The sequence below is a fragment of the Barbus barbus genome (assembly GCF_936440315.1).
Source record: "Barbus barbus genome assembly, chromosome: 38".
Classification (NCBI taxonomy): Eukaryota; Metazoa; Chordata; class Actinopteri; order Cypriniformes; family Cyprinidae; genus Barbus; species Barbus barbus.
In genome coordinates this window covers 2,768,457-2,793,892 of record NC_136716.1, presented here as the reverse complement: position 1 = coordinate 2,793,892, position 25,436 = coordinate 2,768,457, and the positions used below count along the sequence as shown (strand labels likewise).

Genomic DNA, 25,436 nt, shown 5'->3' with positions numbered 1-25,436 from the left:
AATGAATGTGTCTTTTGAGGGTATTGAAGCATTTGCAAAGTTCTGTTCCCTTACTAAAAACTATGCTTTTTTTATTTTATTTTTAAGAAGTTTTTATGTCAATCTAAAGAATCTTTTTCCACTATAAAGTACTCTTAGTGGTTCCATGGGTGTTAAAGGTTCTTCAAGGAGCAATTGATGTCAATAAAGAACCTTGATATTTAAGTGTAGCTGTCCGAAGTCTTTTACAGGTCTGTGCTTGTGAAAGTGTGTCAGCAGAAACAGATGGACTGTGTATTTTAGCATTAAACATATTTTTTTCAAATGAAGCTTCTTCAGAAATTACTGACATCATTCATTCCCTCTGTGTTGTAGAAACTGTCCTCGATGTCTCCTCTGGATGAGCCGCTGCCCAGAGACTGGAAGTGCTACATGTCACAGCAGGGACGCAGATACTATGTCAACACCGTCAGCAATGGTAAGAATCTCCAACGCCACTAAATCAGAGGTGCACAAACTTTTTAACACAAAGGGCCAAAAATCAAACACCACTGAGGACCGTAGGCCATAAGTTCCATTACGTATCATATTAAAATGTATTAACATATATTTTATGTGTATATAAAATATATGTTAATACATTTTAATATACAGTATATTTTATATAATATTTTTTTTATAATATAAATATATTTATATATATATTTCTCAAATTAATTTTATTTATGTATTTATTTATTAATTACATATTATCGAAGAAAAAAAAGAAGTTGAAAAATAAATATAAATTCTTCTTTTTTTTCCTATTCTTTTCCTCTCGTCTTGTGATAAGGCATGGCCAATGGCCAAATCAAAGGTGATCATTGGCATCTGCAGTGCACTAGACCTACAGTCGTGCAGTGTTTTCTCTTTGGTGGCAGATGATGTTGTTGTCGTATGCAAGACTCTGAGACACACTGAACAGCAGCTGTGAATGTCTGCAGACAGTCGAGCACGTCTGGTACAGGCTGGTTTGACCGGATCAGAGGATCGGTACTGATATCTCCACTTCTCATTGTGTCCAAACAATCAGCATTGTCCCGGTCAGAGTCATCAGTCAGCACACAATGCCATGTTTACACCCACAGTGTATTCTGTATGCCACAGTTAAAAGTGAAGAAACGCTTTCAAAAATCACCACCGTTACCTATATTCATATAACATCTCTTGGCACTTTTCTCACATTTTAAATGCGTCTATGAAGTTTCCATGCCCACGTTCTGCAAAATTCACACCGTTCATACTAATGTGTTGCTAAAAGAAGCATCATCACTTCTGCTTGCTCGTATTCAGCAGCTTACATTTCTCTCAGCATGTTTACACTGTTTTCAAGATCTTTTACTTTGAATGTATGTAAGCATATTTAAATTTATTTATTTTTTTTAAGTATTTTTCAGAGTAATTTTTTACAAATATAAATTATATTATAAATATCATGACTTTATGCCTCCTAAATAAATTATATTAAAATACTGCATAAAAGTCAGTGTACAATATTAATGGAATGTATTTTAAAATAAAAATAAGTTATTTTTATATTTTTAAATGTATTTTTAATTTTAATTGTTTAATTAAAATTACATTTCAATGCAATGTACAGTAAAAACAATATTTTGAAAGAAAAAAAACAAGAAAATACTTTGTCCTTCTACTTCAAAATGTCGTTTAATTCATTGTATTACTTGCAGCTTCTTTGTAATTATTCGTCAAATGTATTAGCAATTTCTGTGAAAAGTAAATACTACACCAATTTAGTTTTTATTGTATTACTTTCAAACTGAGTGGAAGAAAAGCGACTGCTATGCTGATTTAAAGGCTTGAAGATTCACATTTAGGTGACATTTAATAATGAACACATTCATCTTCCCCATGGTTTCTATTACATCACTTGCATTTCCATGGTTGCCACTGACACTCAAAAACAGCCCAACTCCACCAATAAAGTAAGCGATAAAGGTGACATTCGCTCCTCGTTATTACTCGAGCTAAACTGTGAAACAGAGGGAAGGCGTGAGTTGTGAAAGCAAGAAAACAAATCAATCTTCTAACCAACCAATTACAATAATCCTACAAAGTCTGTGAGTAAGAGAAACTGGAATCCACCGAGAGTTTCATCATGCCGTCCAGATCCAGTCCTGCCTGATTAATGTTTATTAGGACGTTATTAACTTCTCTGGGTTCGTTACTCATTCACATAAAGTCAGTCTCACACAAACACAGAACCAGCTAAACAGTGTGAGAGTCTTTTAAGCTCCTTGGTTTTAGCTTGATTTGTTGTTTGTGTTGAAATTCACGTGGATGAAACAGAGGGTTGTTGTGTTGTGTGATCACCATGGTAACACGTGTATGTGTGTGTGTGTGTGTGTGTGTGTGTGTGTGGTTTCCTTCCTCTTCTTGGCTGTGGTTTGGTGAATGTGTTTTCTTCTGGGGAACACACATGAATATGAATAAATGAATAACTAAACCGCTTGTTTCAGATCAACCTCACTAGCGTGCAGGTGGAGAGTCCGGGAAACCCTCTGAGATCTAAAATACATCACTAGACTTCATGAGAGATGTGGAAAAGGATGTTAAACTGTATGCATAAATGTATAAAAATGTATGCATTTCTGTTGCATTAGTATGGAAGCTTGGTACTGCTGGATAAAAACATAAAATTATATAATTCTAATAAAATTTCCCCTCACAATTTTGCATTTATATCTTACAGTTTTGAGTTTCTATCTCACAATTCTGACTTTATTCTCAAAATTGTGAGAAAAAAAGTCTGAAATGTTAGATAGAAATTCAAAATTGTGAATATTAAATAAGAATAGCAAAATATAAACCCACAACTGGGAAAAAAAAAAATAAGTTGGAATTGTTAGATAAAAAGTCACAATTAACTTTTTTTATTTCACGGTGGAAACAAAAGAAAACAGAATTGTGAGATGTAATAAAAATATATAAACTTAGAATTGTGAGATATAAGCTTGCAATTGCAAAAAATTATGTAAAAAGTCACAATTATCTTTTTTTTATTCCATGGTGAAAAAAAAAAAGTGAGATATAAACACAGAAAATTTCTAAATTACAAGATAAAAACTCGCAATACTCACATCAAAAATCAGAATTGTGAGATATTAATTCAGAATTGTGAGAAAAAGGCAGAACTGTTAGATAAAAAGTCATTTATTTAGTGGCAGAAAGGGCTTCCATAGATTAGCCTCCCCAAATTTAGCAAAAACAGTAACAATTGTTACCAAACGGGGTTTCCTGAACACTGTCATTGGTCAAGACAACTGATAGCTCCGCCCCAAACTCATGTGATTGGTTGAGTCAGTGTTGCTGATGCTGGGCGGGTTAAGATGCTGCTCAAACTCTTTAAAATCACCACATTAACACAGTATTTACACTTTTCTGAGGAATCGATCCAAGAATGGATTGTATTAATCTATATTTGAAGATTGACAGAAATTAATACCATTAACACTTTAAAAATCAGTTTTGACTTGATCATAAGAACTGAATGGAATGATCAACACAATGAAATATTTTAATGCATTTTTTTTCTTTTTTTCAAAATTAAACCTCAGTTTCAGGTAAAATCGAGCAGATCAGTTTGATTACTAAGACTGAAATCAATGGCAGTAGTCAAACTTTGTGTTTGTATTTGCTGCCATGTACGAAGATGAAATCTGTTTCTTAATGGTTTGATTGAACACTCATGACTCATGCAGTAGCTGGAGGAGCAACAGAGCCAATACAGATGGTGCTAAATTAAAGATGAACTACAGAACGCAAAAACTAGGCCATTATTCATCGCCCACAGAGCCAAAGCACAACATTGGTCACAGATTGGAGGACCGTGACACAGTCCCGATCTGGCCAGAAGATCAGTCGCTGCTGAGCACAAACTACAACAATACTGTAGATGTCGAGCCCAGTCCTGCCGTCCAAACGCTCACAGCTCGTTTGAAGTAAATAATTAGACTAATCAGCTTCTCAGATGCTCGTTGCTTAGTAACCGGCTTCTCTGTTTCATAGTTCGCCAGGCTGTTTCCGAACTTCACAATTCTATATGCAGAGGACACATGGATTAAAAATGCATTTCTATGTTAAGGAGGACAATAAATCTAATCGGATGCATGCATTGCACTTTTTTGAGAAAACATTCAGAGCAATGCTTATGAAACTGTGTATGCATGTCTAATGTAGATTATTTTCATCACATTCTCCTTCATCTTCACACTAAATGCTTCTGCATTCAATCTGTTCTCAAATATAATAAAGAAGAAATAATATAATACTTATTATTACTTAAAGTTCAGGTTAGTTATGTATGTTTACCTGAAAATGTTAAGTAACTTTTGAAGGAGAAATACAATAATTATTACATCAAATGCCGTATAATTTGATTCACTGTAAATTACCAAAAATGACACAAGGAAGACATCTGTACTTGCTCAATACAGGTTTTCAGTAAATCTCTGTTGATGGTTACCGAAACTGGTTTTTGGGAGGATTGATTTGTGTCTGTCTGTGAATATCTGATACGGCCACTGTGAGAGCATTGTGCATTAAGTTATTACCGATGTGGCGTTTACTGAGCATTACCTCCCAACAGAAGAAAACAGATGATGTAATTAACAGGAAATGGCTTGATTTTGCTCTTGTTTTTTTTCCAGAGACAACATGGGAGCGGCCGTCCAGCACGCCTGGCACCCCGAAAACACCAGTGAAACACAAGAACTCTGTCCCGACAGGTGGGGAATGCACCTTTATGGCTCGTTTCCACTGAGTGGTACGGTTCGGTACGGTACGCAATTATGTCCGTTTCCATTGTCAGAAGTTGTGAATGGTACCAAAATAGCGAACCATACCGTACCACTTTTTTAGTACCAAAAGGGTGGAGCTAAACTCACTGCAGTAGTTGATTGGTTTACTAGAATCGTCACTTGTGCGTGATACAAGGAGATAAAGCTTCTCCTTCACTCGTTCCACTCTCGGCTCATTACATCAGAGTGCGCAAACACACACAAAAAATATAACAGTGTATTTTATATTTTCACACAGACAAGAACCGTTTCTCAAAATGTGTTCTTGTCTGTTCTTGTGGACTTGTGAAACGTCATTGCCCACAAAACCCACGTGATTTTCTAAATATTACGGTTATTCTGTCATAAAATGTAGAGTTTTTCAGGCGAGAATGTAGTTGTTTAAAACTCAAATCTGTGGTTTATTTATAAAGATATAGCGCCTATTTGAAAATTTGCTATGCCGATTTCGAAGCTCCAGTCAATCAGCGGGTGTTCATGTATCCGCCTCGAGCAAGCTTACGCTCGGCTAGTCCTTCCGACATTTGCCGCTGGCTCTGATGTCTCTGTGGTGATTAAACGAGAATCAATTCATTTTGTGTATATTTAACAGGCATTCGTGGTCTCATGAATCTATTATTTGTTCCTTTGTTTTAGCACAAAGTTTAACTTTATATTTATTTTGAACTTGACCATAGTAACTTACAGCGCTGACTTTGCAGCAAACGTTTGACTGTGAATTGTTTGCTTTTGTCTTTATTTCCTCTTATATAAGTACTTATATTTTTAGAATGGCTATTATTGTTAATTAAAACTGACATAAAAGAGACAGAGTTGTGCTTATTGTCGCTCTTTATTGTCGATCGCTACTTTCCGGCATACACCATGCCTATCAAGTAAAGGGTACTGCTGGCAGTGGAAACACAAGCCTGATCAGGGTTACCCGTATTGAATCGTACTGAACTGAACTGAACGATTCAGAGAAATGTAGCATTGCATCACTTGCTCAACAATGGATGCTCTGCAATGAATGGGTGCCGTCAGAATGAGAGTCCAAACAGCTGATAAAAACATCACAATAATCCACAAGTAATCTACACCACTCCAGTCCATCAGTTAGCATCTTGTGAAGCCAAAAGCTGTGTGTTTGTAAGAAATAAATCCATCATTAAGATGTTTTTAACTTCAAACAGTTGCTTAGGCTAAAATATGAGTCCACAATCCATAAAAACGCTTCCTCTAGTGAAACAGGTTGTCTGGTCTGAATCAGGAGAGAAATCTGAACAGATCAAACACCGTTTACAAGCCAAAACAGCTCTAAATAAATATGTGGGTGGATTTTGATGTGAGAGAACAACAGGAGATGGACTGTTTTACTGGAGGAAGCATTATTATGGATTATATACTCGTATTTTAGCAACATTTTGAAGCTAAAAATATCTTGATTAATTTGTTTAATACAAACACGCAGCTTTTGGCTTCACAAGACATTTATGGATGGACTGGAGTGGTATGAATTATTTGAGGATTATTGTGATGTTTTTATCAACTGTTTGGACTCTCATTTTGACGGCACCCATTCACTGCAGCGGATCCATTGGTGAGCAAGTGATGCAATGCTACGATTTCTCCAAATCTGTTCAGCCTGAAAATGTTTGGAAACAAAGTGAGAACCAGTGATTGAGAACAAACCAGTGCTTATTCAGTATCAAAAGCATCTTCCTCCTTAATAAATCTTAGTAAAACTTCGACAGAAAGGAGTGTGAGATATTCACTCATCAAAGATTCACAGCTTTGCTGTGTGAAATCTGTTGAACAGTTGAAGTTTATAATTTACCTCAGTATACAGACTTCCTCTCAACGCCAGCCAATCAAACTCTAGTTAGATTTGCCTATCTAGGAACAGCCTTTCTAGGTCAACCGCTTCACTGTGGAAATCCACAGGAAAGATTTGAGGACAGAGTTTCAGTCTCGAATATATGCAGCTATTTGGGGCAGTCGTGGCCTAATGGATAGAGACTTGGACTTGTAACTCGAAGGTCGGGGGTTCGAGTCTCAGGTCCGGCAGGGATTGTAGGTGGGGGGAGTGAATAACCAACACTCTCTCCACCCTCAATACCACGACTGAGGTGAGACCCTTGAGCAACCGAACCCCCAACTGCTCCCCGGGCGCCATTGGCTGCCCACTGCTCCAGGTGTATGTTCACTACTGTGTGCACACTTGGATGGGTTAAATGCAGAGCACAAATTCAGAGTATGGGTCACCATACTTGGCCACACACCACTTCCCTTTGCCCTTTCCCCTATCACTGGTCATCTGCAACCTTTAGACTAGCCCAGTATAGTCCTGCTGTAGCCTCTCACATTTAAGTTTGACATGACTAACTAAATAAAATAAATTATGCATCTTCAGAAAATGCCTAATAATGCACTATTTTAGTCTAGAAATATCAATAATTTTTGTGATACAATATGTCTTAAAAAAAGCACTTGACAGTTGGTGCCCAAAGGTCAGAAAATGCTTAGGTTTTGCTTATTTTTATTTATTTCATGGTGTTTCAATATTCATATATTTAAGACTTAAAATATGAAAATATATACTTATGTAATAAAACATTAAAATTTTGATTTTGAAAAAATATAATACATTTTGTTTTAATGCTTTAGATTTAATAAGTTGTTTTTCAAATATTGACAGCGTTTGAGTTTGAGTGAGAAGTTGAATTAAGAAGGAAAATGAAAAGTCAAAAGTTCTTAGTAATTATAGTTTGTCTCTTTTTGTTTTCATTCTACAGCATCATTTTGAACGTTTTGACCTTGAAACATTCTTTATATCCAGGTTTAAGTTCATCGCAGACTGTCATTGTCTCAGACTTTCGGACCCCACTGTAGATCACAGTAGTTCAGCACTTGTCCAAAATCTTTTCCTCCTCCATCCATCCACAAATCAGCTAATGGAGAATCTACTGTCCCACCTCCGTCCTGAGCTCCGTTTAGTACTCTTGATTTGATTTGCACCGGCTATCAGCATTTAAAATGTCTAAAAGCACATCTTAATGATAGATGGACAGGATAATCGCGTCCACCAGAGATCCAACTTGTGGACGGCACACCATAGAGCAAATGACATTATGAGCCAGCTGAAGAGAAATGAGTGTCATTGACATGGACTGAGGGAGGAAACAGTAGACATGTTCAGGATGAGCACATCTCAGCAGAAAGCCTGTCTCATCACTCTTCCTAAACATGTGACCAACTGGAAAATGAGGAGCATTTTAATATGTTTACTTCCTGTGATGGATGACTGTAAAAACGTCACACAATTAACGGTTAAATCAATAGTTCAAATAAACATTTTCTGAAAATATAGTCACCCTCGGACCCTTGGATAGTCATCCATCCAAGATGTAGATGAGTTTGTTTCTTCCTCAGATTTGTAGAAATGTAGCATTCCGTCACTTGCTCAGCAATGGATGCTCTGCAGTGAATGGGTGCCGTCAGAATGAGAGTCCAAACGTCTGATAAAAACATCACAATAATCCACAAGTAATAGTACACACCACTCCAGTCCATCAGTTAACGTCTTGTGAAACCAAAAGAAACAAATCCATCAAGATGTTTTTAACTAAAATATGAGCATAATCTATAATAACGCTTCCTCCACTGGTCTGAATCAGTAGAGAAATCTGCACAGATCAAGCACCGTTTACGTGCCAAAACAGCTCTAAATAAATATGTGGGTGGATTTTGATGTAAAATACAACAGGAGGAGATTTACTTTTTCACTGGAGGAAGCATTCTTATGGATTATATTACTGGTATTTTAGTTAAAAGCATCTTAATAATGGATTTGTTTCTTACAAACACGCAGCTTTTGGCTTCACAAGATGCTAACTGATGGACTGGAGTGATGTGGATTACTTGTGGATTATTGTGATGTTTTTATCAGCTGTTTGGACTCTCATTCTGACGGCACCCATTCACTGCAAAGGATCCATTGCTGAGCGAGTGATGCAATGCTACATTTCTCCAAATCTGATGAGGAAACAAACTCATCCACATCTTGGATGGCCTGAGAGTACGGACGTTTTCAGATTTTTATTTTTGGGTGAACTATTGCTTTAAATTGTCTCTCGGACGTATTTAAACTAATTGTTGATAAACTGTGCTTTAGGAATAATGAGTTTGAGCGAGGGCTTTTTGCTCTGACATTTGAAATGACCCTCCCTTGATAAAGCAGAATGGAGCAGCTTGTTATCGCACACAGACCATCAGCATCAATAGAGGCTCTTTTGTTCTACAAATATAGTCAGGCGGTTTATAATTAGACCGAGTGCAGGCGGTGCTGTAACACGTCTGGAAGGCTGGAGATATTGTGTCTCAATGATAAAGGAATCACTTTCTTCTTCAGGTGCTTGTTCTCTGACTACTGTTGTCCTTGGCCTGCTGACTGGAGCTATTAGAGGGGTAGTTTACACAAAAACCGAGTCCACCGGTGTAGTCTGAATGACTCTTATGAGCAGATTCTTTTTAGTGAATCAAAAACATACACAACCATGCAGTCTGATTCCTGAACAATTGACTCTTATGAGACGATTCTTCCTAGTGATTCAGAAACATAGACAACCAGTGTAGTCAAATTCCTTAAAGAATGACTCATATGAACTGATTCTTTTCAGTGATTCCAAAACATGAATTGGCTTTTTTTAGTGTATCACTGGAAAGCCGCTTTGGTGCAGCGTGTTTTGTGACAAACATTGTATGAATTCAATTCACAAACGGAGACTTGCATCGATTCTGTACACAATAGCAGTGCATGCTGTTCATTACACACTGCTCTGCGTCTTTGTTACACGACCTTGTGAGAGGGAAAGATTTTGATCTCTCCTTGCTCTAAATAAAACTCATCTCAGTGTTTTCTTCCTCTCTCCAGTGAATGGATTTCATGGTAATGGCAGCCCGTTGCATCAGACTGAGCCATCGCAGGTACTGATGCGGAAGACCAGCACAGATCAACAGGTACGGCTGATCTCTCACATATAGACTAGTTCTCATTTATACATTTAGCACATTCCTCTGGACTACAAATCGGATTTCATTCCAAAAGTTATTTTTGGATGTCTCTCCATCTGCATCACTGGCATTAAAACAATAAACTAACTGAGACTCTTTGAGCTAGTTAAATTTTTCATTGCATATCAATTTATTGATGATTCAACATTGATATGATTTTTTTTGGAGGGATTATAAAGCAGTTTCTCAATCTGCCAAAATCTAATATTATCCCAAAGGTGCTTTTTATCAATCTGCCAGGAAACGAGTTGCATTTATAATAATAAATGATAATGATAATGTTAAATCGAGTGCTTCTCAGAAAGAACCTGAACTTGATTTATCCAGTTTAAGTTCTTTGTTTTTGAAGCAATTTGTAGCAATCAAATGAAATATCCATGATCAGATCTGAGTATTCTACTTTATATTCAAAGTTACACAGTACTGATGATTTAAAAAAAAAAAAAGATATGAATGATTTTGCTCAGCAAGGCTGCATTAAATTGATCAAAAGTGACAGTAAAAACATTTATAATGTTACGAAAAATTTCTATTTCAAATAAATGCTGTTTTTTATCTTTCCATTCATCAGAGCATCCTGAAAAATAAAATGCATCATGGTTTCCACAAAAATATTTGGCAGCACAACTTTTGATAATAATCAGATGTTTCTTGAATGATTTCTGAAGGATCATATGACACTGAAGACAATTCAGAAAATTCAGCTTTGATCATAGGAATAAATACAATTTTGACATATATTCACATACAAAACAGTATACAATATTTCACAGTATTACTGTATTTTTTGATCAATTAAACACAGGCATGGTAAGCAGAAGAGAGGTCTTTGAAAAACATTACAAATTATTCCAAATGTTCATCTGTGAAATAATCAGCACTTATTATTATTATTACAGTATTATATGAATATTTCTCCCCACGTCAATCTGTCATTGCTAAGGTTGGGTGCTCCATGGGTTGGTCAGTCGTTTTCTTCCTGTTTAAGTGGGCGTTTTTGGCCAGAATCAGCTGTAATGTGCTTATGCTGTTAATCAAAGGTCTGGCTTTACAAGACTGACTATTAGTAAGCCATTCGTAGGCTGATTCTCCTGAATGTGCAGCTCTCAAAACATTGCATCCCGACACAGCAACATCAGCTCAACCAATCGTGTGAGTCTGGGGGCAGAACTATGTCAAGCCAACCAATGGAAAACAGGGGAGAGTGTTCAGAAAAATGCATTGCAGTGGCACAATATCACCTTCAATGAGCATTTAGTGAAGGTGCGGCAGATGTCACCAATGAAACGCAAACGCTAGTAAACCAAGGGACTTTTCTTTTCTCTCTCCCTCCTGATGAGCTCAGGGTGGAGATGACAACTCGCACCACACAAACACACACACATCGCAGCATCACGATGATGTCTGACGCTCATTTTTGTGTCTTCTGTCAGAGTCCTGGCTCGACTTCACCCAGCAGGAAGCAGGAGTGCGAATCCACAGTAACTGTGAGTATGACAGCTGAACAAACACACGAAGAAGACTGACAAACAAACTGATCTCAGATGCTTAAACTGCATGACAACAAAACACATTCAAGCAAACAGGAAACCCAAACGGACAATGTTTACTTTACTAAAGCATGTTTCTGGTTGTATTGTGAACGAATCTTTGGTGCATGCTTTTATAACGAAAACAAAATGTTATCTTGAAGCAATTTGTTCCAACTTGCTCTGCCTCTGCGATGACTTTCCTTTTCCTCTGTGGAAATAATGTGTTTTTTGAACTTTAAACCACATAAACACATTGCATTACACCAAATACACAAAATAATGCTCTTTTTAGCAACGTCATATGACCCCTTTAATGCAATAAATTTGGTGGAAAAAAATCACTATTTCCTCGTTGGAGGAAAGACACTTAGACAGCGGATGTTAAAATGAAACCTGTTACCTGAATATATTCAGCAGATGATTTTACAGTGTGTTGACATTTGAATATAAAGATTTGTAGACTAATCAAGAACTGTGTTAACACTTGACTCAAGTTCATCAATCATAGCTTTTATAAAAACACATTAATATAGTCTGTGTCTGAAAGGACTACGTCACCCAGTAATGATCTCATGTGAGTAAGATTGATTGGCTCGTTAGTCACATTAGGAGAAAAAAATGCTATTTTTATTTTATTAAATCATTGTGAGAAGATTTACATCATGATTAAATATAGGCTAACACTTGTACTTTGTTCTTTTACCTATTATTTTCAAGTTGTAAATGTAACTGAGTAAAAGTACAAGTATTCTGTTTTAACAGGCCTCAAGTAAAGTACGGATTCTCCAAAATAATACTGAAGTATAGTACTGATGTACTATTGCTTTAATACTTTACACCTCTACAACTTGTGCATCGCCTGCTTTTAATGATCCAATCGATCCATAATTCCCATTTTCTGAAAATAATTAGTATTGTGCCAAATCCTACCAGAATGTGGAACCCCAAATCATTCCATTGGCTGACAGAACTTATATTGGTGCCAGACAAAAAATACTGAATATTAATACTAAGACTTTTAAAGGGGAAATCATATGCCCATTTTTCACAGGTTGGTATGATTCTTAAGGGTCTTCATGAAAAGTCTATAACATACTTTGGTTAAAATTTCTCAATGGTAGTGTAAAACAACACCTTGTCAAAAACAGCTCTGTTCACAATGACCCGTTTCAGTGCATGTCCCTTTAAATGCAAATGAGCTCTGCTCACCCCGTCCCTCTCTTTCATTTGTGCGTTAAAGTCGCCATTCTTATTCATGCAGTTATAGCTGCTCATAAATGATTTAAAATACATTTGAAAACTGACTTAGTCATTAACAAACACCTTTACATACCCTCTACAAAGGCAACCTTAATGTACTGTAGTGGACGGCATGCAACAAAGCAACCGTTGCAAATCATTTGAACTTTTGGGCTCATTCCCTGCAAAAATAAAAGTAATTCACTGCGTCTTCAGCGGCTCAGATGTCAGGAATAAATTACAACTGCTATGTTCACTATTGCATCCAACAACAGAACACCTCAATCTCTTAGGAGACATTCTTGTCTACACCTGCTCCGGTGTCGAAACATTGGTGGACTGTTGACTGGGGCGGGTCTGTGATAAAACAGCAATGTCAGTCAATAGTCATGGGAGGGGCCTGGGCAAAGCTACATCACTTTGCCCAGAATCTGTGAACGGCTTGATCTGAAAAAGTACTTATGATTTGTGGAATTTAAAAAAAAGCACTGTCTGGATTTTTATCATTATAGGGTGGTTGTGTACACACACTGCCAGCACACATTTCAGTTCAAACACCATGTAAAAGTGAATTTTGCATCCGATGTCTCCTTTAATTATTAAATGGGACATAAAATAACCAAAGCTATCGATATGAATCAAAACATTTCTCTTTCTTTGTGTTGTCATGTAACCAGTTATTGTAGCAAAACAGAAAATCTGGGTTGCAAATGTACCAGGACAACTACATTGACGTTCCTCTGCATCAGGTGTGATGATCATAGTTGCATCTGTGTTGTGCAACACAAACAGATCAGAAATGCACACCTGGGATGCATTACAGATGAATGATGAAACCGCATCCAGCAGGAGAACGCTTTGAGTTTCTGAGGATACAAGTGACGTCTGTAAGCAAATGCACTGCATTTGACTTAGAAAAGAAATATTAGCCGTGTAGCTTTGATAAGCATATTATTCATGTAAATTTCTGAAATTACGTTAAACTACAAGGCATATTTAACCTCATTTGATGTGTAACTACTGATGGTCTTCTTAACTTGATTGATTTGCATAGAGAGATCATAAGATGCAGCATTACGGCAATGCAGTCTCACAGGAGTCTAGTTATAAATAAACGTGGTGATCTTACTGACTCGTTCCTCAGTGAACAATCTGTAAGAGATTTATTATTGCTGGATAGACTAGTATTATCCCGACTGTTTGACATGAGTCACTGTCTGAAGCGTTATCAGAGACACAAAGAGCTGTTCATACATAAACAATGTAACAATAAGAAAAATGAGAAGAGAAAATGACTTATTGTGAAACTGTCTGATTTGTTACACTGCATCCACCTTATTATGATTGTCAGAATGAGGCTTTTTTTGTGCAGTACGTCTGGTTGTTTAACTTAACACTCGTTTTGATAAGTGCAGTATCCATATCATTTCAGTATAGTTTAGGGCTGATACAAGCAAAAAGAACAGCTAATGAAACTGAAGCATCACACAAAAACAGACTTTCCTGAATGCAGAGGGAATTTCTAGGCTGTTCATTCTTTAGTCACTAAACAGCAAGCCTTTTAATAATCTATCAATTATTTTTAAGCCCTAATAATAATTTATAAATATTTATATTTATATATAAAAATGTGTGTGTGTGCGTCAGAAAGCTGACGTCTTCATTTCAACACCCACTGCCATCTTCCTTTCACATTACTGGGATGTTTGCTGACATGGAGATCAGATAGTTCCCATCATGCCGACAATGACGCAGACTCTAACCAGTTTCGATTCATTAGTCCAGTGTGCCACACTTGATTATCTTCAGCAGAGCCGATGCAAACGCATGTGGAGACTCGTTCTCCTCCTCCATCTTTCCTCACAGTATCCAGCTTCAGCATAATAAGCCTCTGAAAATCTCAGGAGGATCAGTGTGTAGATCCGGAGGAACTTATGATCATTGTGCAACCAGTCAATGCACACGCTTGTTCTGTTTATCCAGAAAAACCCAGTTGCAAACAAACCAGAAGTGAGACAACAGTTGCAATATGAGGCCAGCTCTGTGCCGTTTCCTCATTTGCTGTGATGCAGATTCAAACATTAGGCAACATGGGGAGTGTTGTGAGCTCATTCAAACCAAAAGGGAATTGCCTTTGCCACCAACTCAGAGTCAGCATCATACTTTCCTCTCGCGGACAGGAGCTTCAGACCTCAGAAACGTCCACGCAAGTCATTCTGCATCTAAACAGTAGAGTCAATATCTGTGTGAAGGAAGCACTGATGGAAAATGCTAACATAGAGCGGGGCAGTATTCATCGGACTGGTGAAATCACTGTATGTTTTGCAACAGATGCAGTTTCAACTTAATAGTCATTTTATTACTTGTTTGAAGTTTTAGTTTTGCTTTAATTTTAGTTATTGTTGTACTTAAACCTAAACTAATATTAATATATTAAAAATGAAATAACATTCATATATTCTTAATGCAATGGCGCTGTGATTAAAATGCCTAAAATGTTTTGCATAAACAAACAAATAATCTGAAGCCCATAAACTGTGTAGACATTCATGAGCATCAATTATTAGATGGTCAGTAAGCTTTTGCATACTAGCACGGGGTGTTACAGCTACAGTCCTTATGTTTTCTCTGTTTAAAGTGCATAAACAGCAGCTGGAGCTCCACACTGAGCTGTAATTGATCAACAGCTGCTGCTTATCGAGTGTGTTTACGGTACAGGACATATCATCGTACGTGGAGCTCATGCATTAACATTACAAGCTGCTTTAACGCTTAAACATGCGTGAAGAACTTTGCACCTAAAAAAAAAGAATAGTTATTTTGAAAAGTCTCAAATGACACACATTGAGATGAGGACTGCAGTCATATCAGCGGCTCACGAAAAACATGTATTTATCGTACATATGAGGAAAGAATATTGAAATACCAAAGTTTGACAAATATGCCTGCTTATAGTATTTCTACATAAACCTATGCATTCACGCTAACTAGTGTAAAGCACACACATCTTAACGACCAGCGACATAAAAATGTTCTTTCTTAATATATGTTTGTGGTATCATTATTCATGATTCATCAGTAATATTTGTGTTTTTCATTCAAATATAAATTTTTTACAATATACAATATAATTCCTAACGATTCAGTTCAGTCAACGATTCAATGACTCACTCAGAAAGACACTCACCCGTTACGTTTCTGAATGAATCAGTGATTAGAACAAATCCTTTCAAATAAATGATTCAATGACTCGCCCATAAAGCCAATCGTCCATTTCGTTTCATAATGAATCAGTGTTTTGAACAAATCAATTCAAATGAATGATTCAATGATAAAGCCACTCACCTGATTTGTTCCTGAATGAATCAGTGTTTAGATCGAATCCATTTAAATAAATTCAATAGTCTCAGCCTCAGACGTCACGCCCACTGACCGCTGGCTGAACGTCTGATGCACACAAAAGTGGAAACATTCCAGGAGTTTCAAAGTCGTCATCGGATTGGTTGAATTATACGGGATTTTCGGGAGATGTGCGTGCCGCGTTCTTTAACGTTCCACCTGGAAACAAAGATGCCGAGATGCCAAACCCCCTCACGAAAGAAGAAAGCCGTCGTGTTTACAACTGTGACGACGAGCGCTTATCAAGATCAACTAAACGCTGGATTTTCAAAAGTATGTGAAATATTTAAAGTTTGCAGCATAGAATCTTTAAAATACGTCCAAGAGTCTGTTATTGTGGCGACATTTCCATGTCCCGAAACGTGACGCTGAACGAAACGAACTGTGATTGGTTGTTTGACATGTCGGTCAAACGGCCTCATGGGCGGGCCTTGGCCAATGAAAGCTGCCATGGATTCCAGACCTTCAGCCGTCAGTCTGAAGGTCTGGCTACACGAGGCTAATGATTCAATGACTCACTTATAAAGCCACTCGTCCATTTAGTTTCTTAATGAATCAGTGTTTTGAACAAATCAATTCAAATGAATGATTCAATGACTCACTAACAAAGCCACTCACTTGATTCATTCCTGAATAAATCAGTATTCTGAACGAATCAGTTCAAATCAACATAAAGTCTGAATGAATCAGTGTTGTTGAACGAATCGCTTGAATTAGTGATTGACTGACTCATTTGTCGCCACCTATTGGTGTAGAACTGTAGAAAGAGTGGCTGTGAAATCTCCCCACCAACACACAAACAAGTGAAGTGATTCAATTCAAACGGTACATTAACGAGGGTGAATCCAGGTCAAATTTGGGGTACTTTTTGCCATTTTGGCAGTTATCCTGAATTAACCCTAATTATTGTTCAATTTTCATTCAAGTATGGGTGATTGTGTTTCTTTATGTTTATGATTAGAATTGTTGACTGTTCCTTTATTTGTCTAGTTTAGCAGTTTATGATGCCCATTATATTATATCGGTCGTCTCGTCACTGATGTTGTTGTGATTGGCAGCACTGACTGTCATAAGCTAGTTTAGATAGAACATGTTCTCCTAAAGCTTTGCTGGCGTCGCTTACTGTCCACTTTTACAGTTTGTGAGTTGCTCTGTATTGAGGGTTGGAATTGATTGTCAGTTTCTCGTTCTGTTCTTCATGTCCTGCTGCGAGCTGATGTCTCTGGATGATTTCTTTCCCTCTGTAGATCAACTGCGTGACGTTTCCTCTTCCACTGCACATGTCTGAACAGCAGCTGCTCAAACCAGATGAGTGGAGCTACTGCGATTATTTTTGGGTAAGCTAGAATGTCTCCAACCACTGACAAACCACAAAGATTTGCTCATGTAGTTTAGAAAAGCCTCACAAACAGTTCGAATGACATGCTTTGCATATCCTTTTATACTGTTTAACAGCATGAATTTCATCAAACATCTGTAGTAATCTGCTTTGGCTTGTAGTTTTGATTGGAGAAGATCCCACCGAATCCTTGTTCTGCCACTTTATCACGCTTCTGTGCTCATGAATCTGCCTTGTGTTTTGTCTGTGGATCTAGGCGGACAGAAAGGACCCTCAGGGAAGCACCAGCATCTCAGGATTCGAGGTTCTGCTGCAAAAACAGCTGAAGGGAAGGCAGATGCAGAAAGAGATGGCCGAGTTCGTGCGGGAGAGGTAAACGTTTGTCATCCAGAAGACAGAAAAAATATTCACTCTGAAATTGATACTACATTTCACAATTACAAACAAATGACATAAATGAATTCAACATGAATTTTGAAGTAAAAAAGCTGAAAAAGTATTTTCTTGAAAACCTATTCTTTGTTTTATAAAAAATATTTCATCTTTTATTTCCACTTTCTTTTTTTGAAGGATATAATCAGGGAAAAAGTAGATAAAAATTGTGTAATAATAATTCAATAATTAAAAAAATCTTGTCATTCATTCATTTATTTATATATTTATTTCGTTATGTATTTATTTATGGGATCAGTGGCACCAAACAAACATTCATGGGTTTTCTATAGTAACTGGTGTACCTTTCTTTTCATTTTTTTCTTTTTTTTACAATTATGGCAGTTGTAGCCTACAAAAAATATATATAATAATAATAATTACTGAAAATGTTTAAAATAAGAAATCAAGTCACAGTTATGAGAAACAAAGTCACATTGTGAGGTATAAAATCATAATTGTGAAATTTAAAGTCACATGTCACAATCCTACATGACAAAGTCTCAACTGCAAGGCATAAATTCATAATCCCGTTTTTTGAAGTGGAAAGAAACAGCTAGTTATAGTTTCTGAATGTCTTTATGATACTATATTTAATAGCACAGTAGTTGTTCCAGAAAGCATCATTACGCTGATCTAACCATGACAGTATGTGTGGTTACTAAGGTCTTACAACAAATACGGTTATGGATATTGCATTATCTATGTTAATGAAACTGTGTAATAGCTTGATATAGCAGCTGTTATTTCTGTTGCCTTGACTAAAAACATAAAAACACAACAACGCAACACATGCAACTTCCTGTAGCTCATTTCCTGCATTTCATTAATATCATGTTTCAGGGGAAGAGTGCTTGAACGTGAACTTTAGATCTGCTCTCAAACGTTAGTTTTTAATGTTATGGCTCTTAATTCTTCTTCGGTGATGTTTGCGCTGAGTTTGGATTGAATGAGATACAATCGGGGCTCACATGAAGTGTGTTTGTCCCTGAGGAGAAACATTTGAGTCTGGGAAGGAAATGACCTTAGTGTGTGAAAGTCAGAACAGACATCTGCACTCAGTCTCTTCACATGCTCTGCATGTGCCATAGATCCATGTGCTCTATCACTCCAGTGCAACTTAAATTCATGTATTTATTTGGACAGGATCAGGATTGAGGAGGAATACGCCAAGAACCTGTCGAAGCTCTCGCAGATCCCGCTGGCGGCGCAGGAGGAAGGGTACGTCACCTAGTGTTTGGAGGAAAACAATGGCAGACGTGGAATAATACACCCTCTTTTCTCCTTAATAACTCAGAATCTCATGCAGTGACCTTCAGATAAATATAATGCTTTATAAACTAACTACAGTCATGGCTGAATGGTTTGTGACTGACAATGTGAAACCTCTTTCAAAGGAATAGTGCACCCAAAAATGAAACTGTACTCACCCTCAGGTCATCCAAGATGTAGATGAGTTAGTTTCTTCATCAGATTTGGAGAAATGTAGCATTGCATCACTTGCTCACCAATGGATCCTCTGCAGTGAATGGGTGCCGTCAGAATGAGAGTCCAAACAGCCATCAATTAATGTCTTGTGAAGCCAAAAGCTGCATGTTTCTAAGAAACAAATCCAGCATTAAGACATTTTTTTACTAAAATATGAGTCCATAATAGCACTTCCTCCAGTAAAAAAGTCCATCTCCTGTTGTCTCTCACATCAAAATCCACCAACATATTTGTTTGAACTGTTTTGTCTTGTAGACGGTGCTTGATTTGTGCAGATTTCTCTCCTGATTCAGACCAGATGATTTCACTGGAGGAAGCATTATTATGGATTATGGGTGGTATTTTATCCGGAAGCAGCGGTTTGAAATTAAAAACGTCTTAATGCTGGATTCGTCTCTTACAAACACGCAGCTTTTGGCTTCACAAGACATTAACTGATGGACTGGAGTGGTGTGGATTATTGTGATGTTTTTATCAGCTGTTTGAACTCTCATTCTGACGGCACCCATTCACTGCAGAGCATCCATTGGTGAGCAAGTGATGCAATGCTACATTTCTCCAAATCTGATGAAGAAGCAAACTCATCTACATCTCACATGGCCTGAGGGTGAGCACGTTTTCAGCAAATATTCATTTTTAGGTAAACTATCACTTTCAGTGTCACACATCCTCACTATCAAGTGTGCATGTATTTTTGTAAATCACCATCAGCTGCTGTACTCTTTTAGTGTTTGGTATCAGCACAACTGCCAGCGATTTTTTTTTTTTTCAGCAGCATGTCAGTCTGGTAGAGAAGGCTAATTGTTTCATGTACAATGCGAAGCGTGTCATCGAGCGCCGCCCACCGTCCCACAGACAGACGGCACAATCCCGCCATTCTTCTGACTCTCAGCCCCCGCTGTGTCGTCGCTTGTAATGACCATTGTTGTTTTTTTTGTCCGGCTCCTACGTCTACGCTCACAACCTCTGGTTTATTCCTAAATTCACTGCTTGTGTTGCTGCCATGCAGAAATCATTGTTGCAGAATTGCAGGTCGTGACCTTTTGGCTTTGCATGTTTGCCATTGTCTGACTGGCCTCTAGAACTTATCACGTGCCATTGGTGCTGTATGCTGCACATACATTATACACACTACTGTTCAATTGTTTGGGGTCCTATTTTTTTATTTATTAATGCTTTTATTCATCTAGTATGCATTAAGTTGATCAAAAGTGCCAGTAAAGACATTTATAATGTTACAAATGATTTATATTTCAAATAAATACTGTACTTTTGAACTTTCTGTTCATCAAAGAATCCTGAAAAGTACAATATATCAGTTTCCACAAAAAATATTTGGTGGCACAACTGTTTTCAACACTGATAATAATCAGAAATGATTCTTGAGCAGCAAATCAGCATATTAGAATGATTTCTGAAGGATCATGTGACACTGAAGACTGGAGTAATGATGATGAAAATACAGCTTTGATCACAGAAATAAATTATATTTTAACATATATTCACATAGAAAACTTATTTTAAATTGCAATAATATTTCAAACTTTTTACCATGTTTTTGATCTATAAATGCAGCCCTGCTGAGCAAAATAAAAGTAAATAAAATAAAGATATATGTTCAATGAAAAAGTCAAAATACTGACAAATATATTTATGTATAATAGCTATATTGCCCACCTCTCTCAGTAAACAGAAGCAGGTTCAGACCAGAGGTTCAGGTTGGAATCTGATGTCTGAGGGAGAAATGAATCATCAGATGTATTTTTATGGATTCATACAGAATTATCTTCCCTGAGCAACAGTGAGAAAGAAAAGCATTGATATTCAGCCTTGTGGATTTGACTCAGCTAAAGTTTAGATTGTTAAATTCCACCCACGTCTTTTATTGAAAGTTCTCCTTTGAATCGGTGTGTCAGTCATAATGGGAAGGCCTGAGAACGGCTCAGTCTAAACATCTGAAACATCTCAGGAATGAGGCGGTCGAGTCTGATCCGCTCAACACTCATGACTGCAGCGTTCATATCCAAACAGAGAGAAGAGAAGGAAAAGACAAATTATATCATATAAAATAATAATGATACTATTTATTATTATTATTTATAAATATTTTATATATTATTTATAAATAAATACATTTTTATATTTTATTTAAAATGTATTACATTTATAAAAATGATTTAATATTTGTGACAATTTTTTTTATTTTTATAAAACATCTTTAATAAATTTAATAAGGCCCTATATATAAAATTTTACATTTAATGTATATTTTATTAGGTTTTATTAAATATATTTTATTAAATATATTGCCCTTTGTCATCTTTCTCTCAGCACGCTTGGAGAAGCTTGGGCTCAGCTGAAGAAAAGCCTGGCAGATGAAGCAGAAGTTCATCTCAAGTTCTCCTCCAAGGTGAGATGTTGCAATAGAAAGATGCAGCACCGCATTCAAAGCCTATAGGATTCATTCTGATCCGGTCTAAACGCACAGCTGGTGTGGAGGAATGTGCTCTGTGCTGATGTTCCGCTCTCTCAAGAATATGAGAGCAGATGTTACACACACACTGTCAGTATTACTGTACATATATGCATCTATAACACTGAAGCAATAAAAAGACATGATGTAGGAGGCTCTTTTTTACTTTTGGCTTTAGTTGCTTTCTAAAGTAAAATACTCGGTCTGTCTCCGATGTGATTTAGCTTCAGAGTGAAGTGGAAAAGCCTCTGCTGATATTCCGAGAAAACTTCAAAAAGGACATGAAGAAGTTCGACCATCACATGGTGGATCTCAGGAAGCAGCTGGCCAGCCGAAACGCCGCCGTGGAGAAGGTACTGACTGCAAAACATGATTCATCTCATGCGTCATGAAATGTGGCCATATTTAGTCTTCATATTTAGCCTCTTCTAAAGTTGCAGGGATTTTTCTCATGCGTTATTAAATGTCCAGCATATTTTCTGGAGAATTGGACCGTTTTCGTCTCTGGAGCCCATTGGGTTTCTATATATAATCTCATGCCCTTCAAACCAATGACCTTCTCATAGAGCATTTACTGATCTGGCCAACAGGAACAAAACAATTTGCTGTCTTTTAAAGGGACAGCGCACTCAGTACAAACGGTCACTATTTACACATTCACACAGCAAACGGCGCTGGTTCTCACATGTTTTGTGATCGGCCGCATTAATGCCAAGTTTAAATAAGCACACATGCAAATATAGAAATACATGAGTGTAAGTAATTGCCAGCATTTTTATTTTAAGTTGAACTATTCCTTTAAGAAAGAGCGTAATGTAAAGAACAAGTGATTTTAATGTGCTATTGTTATAAGGATTTGAATAATTAGAGGTAGAGTTAAGAATTAGTAAATATACATCTTTGAAGATCCTTAATTGTTCATATCACTGTACAATGAGAGCTCTGATTTATTCAGCAGCATCTGGATCTCAACATGCATCAGCAGATGCTTCTGAACACCCAGCCTGAATAAAACACGTCACGCTCACCTCGTCTCTCATATTCTCATATCTCATGTTCTTCTTCAGGCACGGAAAGGGCTTGCAGACCGGCAGAAGGATCTGGAGTTAAAAACCCAGCAGCTGGAGATCAAACTGAGCAGTAAGATCGAGGAGGACATCAAGAAAGCGCGCAGGAAATCCACGCAGGCCGGTCAGTACAGCTTCAGCAAACCTCTCAACCGTCCATGGCAATACAGGCCTTAGACACGACACATATGTGACATCCTATTATCAGATAATAAACACCCAAAGATACTCCACAGACGGATTCAATCCATCAAGATATATTCACACAAAATATTACAGATTTATCACCATTATGATAACTGGATGCCACTCAGCAAATTAAGCATGCAATGTCATAATGCAGTAGCGAGATGGTTTAAAGCGTTTATCCCTGAAATAATGGCTACAGATTCACATACTATTTTAGAAATAATAGGCAAAAGTATTCTGTTGTGAACACAAACCTAATGAACAGCAAGTATGGAGGAATGTTTGTGTCTGCTGACATCTAGTGTTGCATTATGGTTATTAAAGAGGAATTTGAAAATAATAATCTGATGTGAAATTCTAGTATGATGCAGTTCTGTTACACATCAAACATCACATACATTTACTACACATTTAAATTGTTACTAAAATGATCGACTTTAGAAAACTGCAATTGTGCTCAATAGCAGCAACACTCATCTGCTCACTTTACTCTGCACTCTAAAAAAAATATCTGTGGCTCGTAATCATAGGGTAAGCACTTTTGGTGCTAATCTTGGTGCTTCAGTGGTTCTTCAGCGGTTCTTTGGCATGACTGAGGGGCTATATAGCACCGCTACATATACAGAACCTGTTAAGCTCCTGTATGGTTCTTCAGCGGTTCTTTGGGGTGATTAAGGTGCTATATAGCACCACTGCCATACAAAGAACCTGTTAAGCCTCTTTAAAGGTTCTTTGGATCCAAAGAACCACTGTTGGTGCTGTTTAGCACCATTTTTGTTGAAGAAATACAGTGCAATATGGCACCTCTTATGGTTCTACATAGCACCATCTGACAAAGGTGCTGTTTAGCACCTTTAAATATATGGTGCTATATAGCACCAAAAGTGGTTCCCCTATGATTATGAGCCAAGAACCACTTTTAGTGCTATATAGCACCATTTTTTTTAGTGTGTTCATCCAATCCTTTCTGACAGGAGTCAAATAAATTAAGCAGAAAATTAAACATAAAAAACCCCCCGCATATATAACTGCAAATAACCACATTTAACTAAAAATATCCAAGTGTTCACAGACTAAAAATACATTTGGGTTTCCATAGAAATATACAGTTGTGTTCAAAATAATAGCAGTCCAACATGACTAACCAGATCAATCACTGTTTTTGGTATAAATCATATTACATGGCAAATAATTTACTAGTAGGTGTAGTAGACTCAGAGAAACCAACAGACCCAACATTCATGATATGAATGCTCCTGAGTCTGTGTAATTGAATAATTAAGTGAAAGGGGCGTGTTCAAAATTATAGCAGTGTGGAGTTCAATCAGTGAGGTCATTCATTATGTGAAGAAACAGGTGTCATTCAGGTGGCCCTTATTTAAGGATGAAGCCAGCACATGTTGTACATCCAATTCTCTCTGAAAACCTGAGAACGATGGGTCGTGCCAGACATTGTTCAGAAGAACAGCGTGCTTTAATTAAAACGTTGATTAGAGAGGGGAAAACATATAAAGAAGTGCAGAAAATGATAGGCTGCTCAGCTAAAATGATCTCCAATGCTTTAAAATGGAAAGCCAAACAAGAGAGACGTGGAAGAAAACGGAAGACTACCATTCGAATTGATCGAACAATAGCCAGAATGGCAAAGACTCAGCCAATGATCAGCTCCAGGGAGATCAGAGATGGTCTGAAGTTACCTGTGAGTACTGTGATAATTAGAAGACGCTTGTGTGAGGCTAATCTATCGGCAAGAAGCCCCCGCAAAGTCCCACTGTTAAAAAAAAGACATGTGCTGAAGAGGATACAATTTGCCAAAGAACATATCGACTGGCCTAAAGAGAAATGGAGAAACATTTTGTGGACTGATGAGAGTAAAATTTTTCTTTTTGGGTCCAAGGGCCGCAGACAGTTTGTCAGACGACCCCCAAACACTGAATTCAAGCCACAGTACACTCTGAAGACCGTGAAGCATGGTGGTGCAAGCATCATGATATGGGGCTGTTTCTCTTACTTTGGTGTCGGGCCTATTTATCGCATACCAGGGATCATGGATCAATTTGCTTATATCAGAATACTTGAAGAGGTCATGCTGCCTTATGCTGAAGAGGAAATGCCCTTGAAATGGGTGTTTCAACAAGACAACGACCCCAAACACACCAGTAAGCGAGCAGCATCTTGGTTCCAGACCAACAAAATTAAGGTTATGGAGTGGCCAGCCCAATCCCCGGACCTTAATCCAATAGAAAACTTGTGGGGTGACATCAAAAATGCTGTTTCTGAGGCAAAACCAAGAAATGCAGAGGAATTGTGGAAGGTTGTCAAATCATCCTGGGCTGGAATACCTGTTTACAGGTGCCAGAAGTTGGTTGACTCCATGCAGCACAGATGTGA

At 37.4% G+C, this 25,436-nt stretch overlaps 1 protein-coding gene across 1 annotated transcript in view; it reads left to right on the top strand.

The window, feature by feature from the left end:
* The window catches only part of LOC306857346 (growth arrest-specific protein 7-like), a 40,023-nt gene that overhangs the window by 10,367 nt on the left and 4,220 nt on the right, over positions 1-25,436 (top strand). The window contains exons 2-11 of the mRNA XM_079397252.1: positions 355-457; positions 4,686-4,763; positions 9,748-9,833; positions 11,321-11,374; positions 17,305-17,394; positions 17,653-17,768; positions 18,975-19,049; positions 21,648-21,726; positions 22,014-22,142; positions 22,857-22,980. Coding sequence (XP_079253378.1) covers positions 355-457; positions 4,686-4,763; positions 9,748-9,833; positions 11,321-11,374; positions 17,305-17,394; positions 17,653-17,768; positions 18,975-19,049; positions 21,648-21,726; positions 22,014-22,142; positions 22,857-22,980 — 934 coding nt within the window. The remainder of the gene's footprint in view (positions 1-354; positions 458-4,685; positions 4,764-9,747; positions 9,834-11,320; positions 11,375-17,304; positions 17,395-17,652; positions 17,769-18,974; positions 19,050-21,647; positions 21,727-22,013; positions 22,143-22,856; positions 22,981-25,436) is intronic.